Below are 8,913 nucleotides of genomic sequence, written 5' to 3' on the forward strand. Positions count from 1 at the left end.
ACCACAATTCAGGAAGGATGTGGACAGTTTGAACGAGTCCAGAGCAGAGCAACACCAATGATGAAAGGTTTAGAAAATCTGTGTAAAGGTTAAAACAACTGTAGCCTTGAGAGAAGACTGAGAACAGTCTTCACCTGTGCTATGGGCTCTTATAAAGAGGGCAGGGATCAATTGTTCTGCACATCCCCTGGAGGCAGGACAAGAAGTAACAGGTTTAATCTGCAGCAAGGGAGATGTAGGTCTGATGTTAGGAAAAATCTAACTCTCAGGGGAGTTAAGCTCCGGAACAGGCTCCCAAGGGAGGTCGTGGGGTCTCCATCACTAGACGTGTTTAAACACAAGTGGGACAAACCCCTGGTCTGGGATTACATGGCCCTGCCTCAGCGCAGGGAGCTGGGCTGGATGACTTCTTAAGGTCCCTTCCAGCCCTGCACTTCTATGATTCTCCCCCATCCTGTGTCCCTGATCCCGGGTCTTAGTCTCCCTGCCTGAGGATTCACCACACGCAGCACTCCTGGGCCACCCGCATGATCCGACATTGCCATGTCTCAGACTGGCCCCCAAGGACCCACCTCTATGGGCTGTGGGTGAAACTGGCACCAGATGCTGCCTAGCCCAGCCTGGGATCCCAGCTGGGTGTGTCTCATGGGGAGCACAGGCTCTCTCCCTCAGCCTGTCGGGGAGTTGTCAGACTGGGCCCGTGCTGGCCAGTCTGGAACCAGGTCAGAGCTTTCCCTGAGTTTGGGGCAGTCAGCACATGGGGTGGGGCCAGGCCCATCTCTCCTCTTTGCATGGCTTTGGGCTGTCCTCTGTGGGAGGCTCATTCTCCCCCTCCCTGAGCTCCACACTCCTGGGGGGACAGACTCCCAGCAGCAGCAAGTCCTGACCCACAGCATGGGCAGAGCCGGTGGGACCACTAACTCTCCCTGCTCCCCTGCGTCTGCAAACACAGGGAGCTGGGGAGGGATGCTCAGGGGTTATTTGGGGCTGGAGATGTTTTTCTGTCTGGAAGGCTGTGCTCAGTTCCCTGGAGGCCAGGCAGGGTGGTTGCTCCATGGGGGTTCCTGGGATATGTTAATAACACTCCCGGGTTCCCAGGTGAGCAGTCGTGGCTCTCAGACATTCCACGGCGTGCCAGAATCCAGACTTCACAGAGAATCCTCTCTCTGCTCTCAAGGTGAGTTTGCTGCCTGCCATATCCCAGTGACATGGGGGGACTCAGAGAGGGAGGTGCAGGAATCGGTGATTTTCTGGCAGGGGGTCTGATTCCATTGGCCTGAGTTTTCTTCCCAGACCATAAAACGTCAGCAGAGGAGTGAGAACTCAGGGCCAGGTCACCCGGCTGTGCTCCGTCTGGGACTCACGCTAACAGCTCTCACTCAGCTGCAGCATTTCATCTGAGTGGCTTTATTTGTGGACTCCTGAGCTCTGCAGATAGCCGGGTCCTCAACGCTGGCAGGCAGCATGGGGTATGTAACCCCGGAGACCCGGCCGAGCCCACCCCTGGCCTGGAGACCCCTCCTAAAGGGGTCATCGACTGCTGTCAATATCAGAAAAGTGATTCCAGGGGCTACTTAGCACCTGAAAATTCATTTCTTCATAGGCATAGTCTGACTTCTATATTGGGGGGACAGCACTCTCCTCAGCCAGCCAGGGTGTAGGGACAGGGTAGTTAGGGGCTATGTGGGCAGGAGTGTATCTCAGGGTGTANGGACAGGGTAGCTAGGGGCTGTGTGGGCAGGAGTGTATCTCAGGGTGCAGGGACGGGAAGTTCAGGGTGCAGGGAGGGGCTAGCTGGCGTGGCAGTCACTGGAATCTCCTTTTCTCACATCGCCCAGACCTACCTCCTGACTACACCCTTCCCCACCCCCTGCCCACATACAGCCCCTAACTACCCCCTGCCTCCACGCTAAGCTACCCCCTTCCTGCACACAGTCCCAGCTACCCCCTCTCTTCACCCTGCCCTGCCCCCTGCCCACACACAGCCCCTAACTATCCCCTCTCTTCACCCTGCCCTGCCCCCTGCCCACACACAGCTCTAGTAACCCCCTACCAACACCCCAAATGCAGTTTTCAAACTTTTTGAGCTGAGCTCCCCTGCCTCTGCCTTCCCCTCCCAACTCCAGCCCCACCCCTGATATCCTGCTGCCCCTGTACAGTCCAAAGCCGGAAGGGACCATTGTGATCACCTCGTCTGACCCCCTGCACAGCCCAGGCCAGAGCTCTGCCCGAAACCATCCTAGAGCAGAACAGTTAGAACAACATCCCGTTTTGATTTAACAATTGTCAGTGATGGAAAATCCACCAGGACCCTTGGGAAATTGTTCCCACGGTTAACTACTGTCCCTGTTAGACAAATTCAGACTGGAAATAACGAATATGTGTTTATCTTCAAATTCTACCAGTGGATCATGGTAGCCCTTTCTTCGCTAGACTGAAGAGCCCTTTCTTAAATATTTGTCCCCCATGTCGATACTTATAGACTGATCAAGTCACCCCTCAACCTTCTCTTTGGTAAGTGACATAGTTTGAGTCCTTGAATGGTGGGTCTTGGAACTGGACACTGGTTTCAAGCGGAGTGCCCCAAGGGTCAGTCCTGGGGCCGGTTTTGTTTAATATCTTTATTAATGATCTGGAGGATGGTGTGGACTGCACTCTCAGAAGCTTGCAGATGACACTAAACTGGGAGGAGTGGTAGATACGCTGGAGGGTAGGGATACGATACAGAGGGACCTAGACAAATTAGAGGATTGGGCCAAAAGAAACCTGATGAGGTTCAACGAGGACAAGTGCAGAGTCCTGCATTTAGGATGGAAGAATCCCATGCACTGCTACAGACTAGGGACCGAATGGCTAGGAAGCAGTTCTGCAGAATAGGACCTAGGGGTCACAGTGGACGAGAAGCTGGATATGAGTCAACAGTATGCCCTTGTTGCCAAGAAGGCTAATGGCATTTTGGGCTGTATAAGTAGGGGCATTGCCAGCAGATCGAGGGACGTGATCATTCCCCTCTATTTGACATTGGTGAGGCCTCATCTGGCGTACTGTGTCCAGTTTTGGGCCCCACACTACAAGAAGGATTCGGAAAAATTGGAAAGAGTCCAGCGGAGGGCAACAAAAATGATTAGGGGGCTGGAGCACATGACTTATGAGGAGAGGCTGAGGGAACTGTGATTGTTTAATCTGCAGAAGAGAAGAATGAGGGGTGATTTGATAGCTGCTTTTAACCACCTGAAAGAGGATGTATCTAGACTGTTCTCAGTGGTAGCAGATGACAGAACAAGGAGTAATGGTCTCAAGTTGCAGTGGGGGAGGCTTAGGTTGGATATTAGGAAAAACTTTTTCAGTAGGAGGGTGATGAAGCACTGGAATGGGTTCCCTAGGGAGGTGGTGGAATCTCCTTCCTTAGAGGTTTTTAATGTCAGGCTTGGCAAAGCCCTGGCTGGGATGATTTAGTTGGGGATTGGTCCTGCTTTGAGCAGGGCATTGGACTAGATTACCTCCTGAGGTCCCTTCCAACCCTGATATTCTATGATTCTATTATTCCAACCCTAATTTTCTATGATTCTATGTTTTCTTCCAGGTCACCATGTTCATGTTATACCTTTCTAGTTTTTATTCAAAATGCCATGTAGTACGAAGTCAAAAGCCTTACAGAAGTCTATTACAACAACACTATTATCTTTATCAACCAAACATGTAATCTAATCTCATCAATAAAGAATCTCAAGTTTTTTCCATAAGCCCAAGTTCATTGGCATGAATTACATTACCCTCCTTTCATTCTTTATCTATTGAGACCTTTATCAGCTGCTCCATCATCTTGCCTGGGATCTATCAGATCAACAGGCCTATAATTATGTGCATTGTCCTGCTTACCCTTTTTAAAAATTTGTACAACATTCGCTGTCTCAGTCTTCTAAGAATTCCCTAGTTCTCCAACTTATTGAAAATCAACATTAAGTGCCTTTTGAGCTCTTCAGCCATCCCTTTTAAAACTCTTGGATGCAAGTTATTAGAATTTGCTGATTTAAAAATGTTTAACTTTAGTAGCTTCTGTTTAACATCCTGCTGGGATGGAATGGAAAAAGTGTTATCATCACCATATGATGAGTCTATGTCATCTGTTTCCCCCCAAATATAGAACAGAAATATTTAGCAAACACTTTTGCATTTTCTGCATTACTATTGATAATTCTACCATTTCCATCTAGTAACGACCAATACCATTTTTTTGATTCTTTTTGTTCCTAATATATTTAAAAACTACTTCTTATTGTCCTTAAATCTCTTAGCCATTTTTTTTCTCCTGGTCACCCTATGCTTCCCTTATGAGTTTTATAGACTCCATAAGTTCCCCTTTCTTCCATTTATATTTTAAACCTACCTTCACTTCCCCTCTAAACCAGTTCAAATATTTTAGCCACCACGACCTTCCTTCTTGATTGTGGTATTGTGACATTTTGGTCATCTAATAAGGGATTTTTAAAAGAGTCTCAATTATCATTCACATTTTTCTGATTCAATTCTTCCTCCCCACTCCTTTGGCTCAGAATTGTGTTCAGTCTTGTGAAACTGGCCCAGTTAAAGCCCCAAGTGTATCCATTACTGGTCTGGAATTCCCCCAGTTTAGATGTGCACTTTCTGAACAAGAAAACTGTCCTAAGAACATAAGAATGGCCATACTGGGTCAGACCAAAGGTCCATCCAGCCCAGTATCCTGTCTACCCACAGTGGCCAATGCCAGGTGCCCCAGAGGGAGTGAACCTAACAGATAATGATCAAGCGATCTCTCTCCTGACATCCATCTCCACCCTCTGACAGACAGAGGCTAGGGACACCATTCCTTACCCGTCCTGGCTAATAGCCAATAATGGACTTAATCTCCATGAATTTATCTAGTTCTCTTTTAAACCCTGTTATAGTCCCAGCTTTCACAACCTCCTCAGGCAAGGAGTTCCACAAGTTGACTGTGGAAATTTCCACTGCTGCCCATTAATTTCATTTGGTGGCTCCTAGTTCTTATATTATGGGAACAAGTAAATAACTTTTCCTTATTCACTTTCACCCCACCACTCATGATTTTATACACCCCTATCATATCCCCCCTTAGTCTCCTCTTTTCCAAGCTGAAAAGTCCTAGCCTCTTTAATCTCTCCTCACATAGGACCCGTTCCAAACCCCTAACCATTTTAGTTGCCCTTTTGTGAACTTTTTCTAATGCCAGTATATCTTTTTTGAGATGAGGAGATCACATCTGAACGCAGTATTCAAGATGTGGGTGTACCATGGATTTATATAAGGGCAATAAGATATTCTCTGTCATATTCTCTATCCCTTTTTAAATGATTCCTAACATCCTGTTTGCTTTTTTGACAGCTGCTGAACACTGCATGGACTTCTTCAGAGAACTATCCATGATGACTACAAGATCTCTTTCCTGATTAGTTTTAGCTAAATTAGCCCCCATCGTATTGTATGTATAGTTGGGGTTATTTTTCCCAACGTGCTTTACTTTACATTTATCCACATTAAATTTCATTTGCCATTTTGTTGGCCAATCACTTAATTTTGTGAGATCTTTTTGAAGTTCTTCAGTCTGCTTTGGTCTTAACTTTCTTGAGCAGTTCAGTATCATCTGCAGATTTTGCCACCTCACTGTTTACCCCTTTCTCTAGATCATTTATGAATAAGTTGAATAGGATCGGTCTGAGGACTGACCCTTGGGAAACACCACTAGTTACCTCTCTCCATTCTGAGAATTTACCATTTATTCCTACCCTTTGTTCCTGGTCTTTTAACCAGTTCTCAATCCATGAAAGGATCTTCCCTTTTATCCCATGGCAGCTTAATTTACATAAGAGCCTTTGGTGAGGGACCTTGTCAAAGGCTTTCTGGAAATCTAAGTACACTATGTCCACTGGATCCCCCTTGTCCACATGTTTGTTGACCCCTTCAAAGAACTCTAATAGATTAGTAAGACATGATTTCCCTTTACAGAAACCATGTTGACTTTTGCCCAACAATTTATGTTCTTCTATGCGTCTGACAATTTTATTCTTTACTATTGTTTCAACTAATTTGTCGGGTACTGATGTTAGACTTACCGGTCTGTAATTGCTGGGATCACCTCTAGAGCGCTTTTTAAAAATTGGTGTTACATTAGCTATCTTCCAATCATTGGGTACAGAAGCTGATTTAAAGGACAGGACCATAGTTAATAATTAATAATTCTGCAATTTCACATTTGAGTTCTTTCAGAACTTTTGGGTGAATGCCATCTGGTCCCGGTGACCTGTTATATAGAATCATAGAATCATAGACTATCAGGGTTGGAAGGGACCTCAGGAGGTCATCTATTCCAACCCCCTGCTCAAAGCAGGACCAGTTCCCAACTAATTCCAATTCCCAGGTATATACTGTTAAGTTTATCAATTAATTCCAAAACCTCCTCTAATGACACTTCAATATGTGACAATTCCTCAGATTTATCACCTACAAAGGACGGCTCAGGTTTGGGAATCTCCCTAACATCTTCAGCCATGAAGACTGAAGCAAAGAATTCATTTAGTGTCTCCGCAATGACTTTATCGTCTTTATGTGCTCCTTTTGTATCTCGATCGTCCAGGGGCCCCACTGGTTGTTTAGCAGGCTTCCTGCTTCTGATGTACTTAAAAAACATTTTGTTATTACCTTTTAAGTTTTTGGCTAGCTGTTCTTCAAACTCCTCTTTGGCTTTTCTTATTATGTTTTACACTTAATTTGGCAGTGTTTATGCTCCTTTCTATTTACCTCTCTAGGATTTGACTTCCACTTTTTAAATGATGCCCTTTTATCTCTCACTGCTTCTTTCATATAGTGGTTAAGCCACCGTGGCTCTTTTTTAGTTCATCTTTGAAAAGTGTCCATGCAGCTTGCAGGGATTTCACTCTAGTCACTGTACCTTTTAATTTCTGTTTAACTAACCTCCTAATCTTTGCATAGTTCACCTTTCTGAAATTAAATGCCACAGTGTGGGGCTGTTGAGATATTCTTCCCACCACAGGAATGTTAAATGTTATTGTATTATGGTCACTATTTCCAAGTGGTCCTCTGTAAGATTTAGAAATTACAAGGACATTGTTTACCGCAGTCCCTCCGATCTGTTCCTCCTCATGGCTTTACTGTCTCTGGTATGAAAGTCTTCTGCTCTGGGGCTTCTGCTGTCTTTAGAGGCCTTCCTGGCTCTCACTGACTCTTTGTTTCAGCTGACAACTTCCCTTTCTTCACTTGCTTGTTTCTCTTTCTGTAGTTTCTCTCTTTGGCTCTTAAGTACAGTTTGGATGAGCGACGCTAAGCAGAGTAAAGCAGCACTGTTTTTCCTTGCAGGGAGCATCTGTGCCAGCGGCAGGGACATCAGCAACCCCTGGAGATGCCACTGCTCAATTATACCTACTCCCACCCTTCCACCTTCATCCTGCTGGGCATCCCAGGGCTGGAAGCTGCACACGCCTGGATCTCCATCTTCTTCTGCACTGTCTACATCATAACACTGCTGGGGAACTGCACCATCCTGCTCATCGTCAAAACAGAGCCCAGCCTCCACCAGCCCATGTTCTACTTGCTGTGCATGCTGTCAGCTGTCGACCTGGGCCTCTCTACTGCTACAGTGCCCAGAATGCTGGGCATCTTCTGGTTCAACTTCAGAGAGATCAGCTTTGGTGGCTGCCTCACCCAGATGTTCTTCATTCACACGTTCACGGGAATGGAGTCAGCCATCCTTCTAGCCATGGCCTTTGACAGATACGTGGCCATCTGTGACCCTCTGAGATACACTGTGATCTTAGCAAAGAAGAGAATTGCACTGATGGGCCTGGTGATTATATTGAAGCCAGGAGTCCTCATTTTCCCCATGGTATTCCTGGTTGACCGTCTGTCTTTCTGTAGAGCCCGTGTCCTTGCCCATTCCTACTGCGAGCACATGGGAATTGCAAAGCTGGCCTGTGCAGACATTAGGGCCAATGGAGAATATGACTTGTTTTTAGTTTCCCTCTTAGTGATGGATCTGATCATGATTTTCTTGTCCTATGTTCGTATACTACAGGCCATCTTCCGGCTCCCATCCAATGACGCACGCCTCAAAGCTCTCAGCACCTGTGGCTCCCACATGGCCGTGATGTTCATATTCTACACCCCAGTGCTTTTCTCATACCTCACACACAGGTTCGGCCAGCAGATTCCCAGTTCTGCCCACATTCTGGTTGCCAGTTTCCATATCCTCATGCCCCCCATGCTGAACCCAGTCATTTACGGGGTGAGGGTGAAGGAGATCCGTGAGAGGGTGCTGAGAAAATTCCCCAGAGAAAGCGCTACTTACTCCTGTTTCTGCTGATCAGTGCGACCTCTAATAGAGCTTCTCACATCCCAAAGCAATACGTTTGTCTGGGGCCTTTTGAACCTGAACACGGTAATGATGCATTGCTGTCATTTCTCCTCTGCTCTGTGCCTTGGAGAGCTGGGGTGAGACTGGCAAAGGCAAGGCAATATTCTCCTGTCACCAGTGACTTTGCCACTTACATGTGGATCACTTCAACAAAACCAAATTGGTCAAGAGGCTGTGGGAGAACTATAGAACCAATGTGGCCAGCTATAGGCGAGAGACCAATAGATTTGGAGCGCTGCTGGGGAAAGGGCTAAAGTTCTTCAATCCAACACATGGTGAGGAGAACTCAAGTATGGCCTTTGCATCAATCCTCATTGCAGGGGATATGAGGGAGATTCCCGCACCTGAGCCATTCTGTTTAGGTGACAGATCTGAGTACAGCTGCCCATACTAGCCAATAGCCATTGGTGGGCCTGGCCTTCAGGGACTTCTCTGATTCTCTTCTTAAACCCAGTTAGACTTTTGGCTTTTACAACATCCCCTGGCTCAGA

General features: G+C 46.6%; 1 protein-coding gene across 1 annotated transcript; it reads left to right on the forward strand.

Moving 5' to 3' along the window:
• The first annotated feature begins 7,411 nt into the window (after positions 1 to 7,411).
• Positions 7,412 to 8,371, forward strand: LOC117882737 (olfactory receptor 52J3-like). The gene has a single exon (XM_034781518.1). The coding sequence runs from the start codon at positions 7,412 to 7,414 to the stop codon at positions 8,369 to 8,371; it is 960 nt and encodes a 319-aa protein (XP_034637409.1).
• Positions 8,372 to 8,913: the final 542 nt, after the last annotated feature.

The sequence above is a fragment of the Trachemys scripta genome, chromosome 1, assembly GCF_013100865.1.
Source record: "Trachemys scripta elegans isolate TJP31775 chromosome 1, CAS_Tse_1.0, whole genome shotgun sequence".
In the NCBI taxonomy this organism is placed as follows: domain Eukaryota; kingdom Metazoa; phylum Chordata; order Testudines; family Emydidae; genus Trachemys; species Trachemys scripta.

Excerpts from the sequence above, each read along its gene's own strand:
- LOC117882737 (XM_034781518.1), top strand. The coding sequence starts at position 7,412 with ATGCCACTGCTCAATTATACCTACTCCCACCCTTCCACCTTCATCCTG.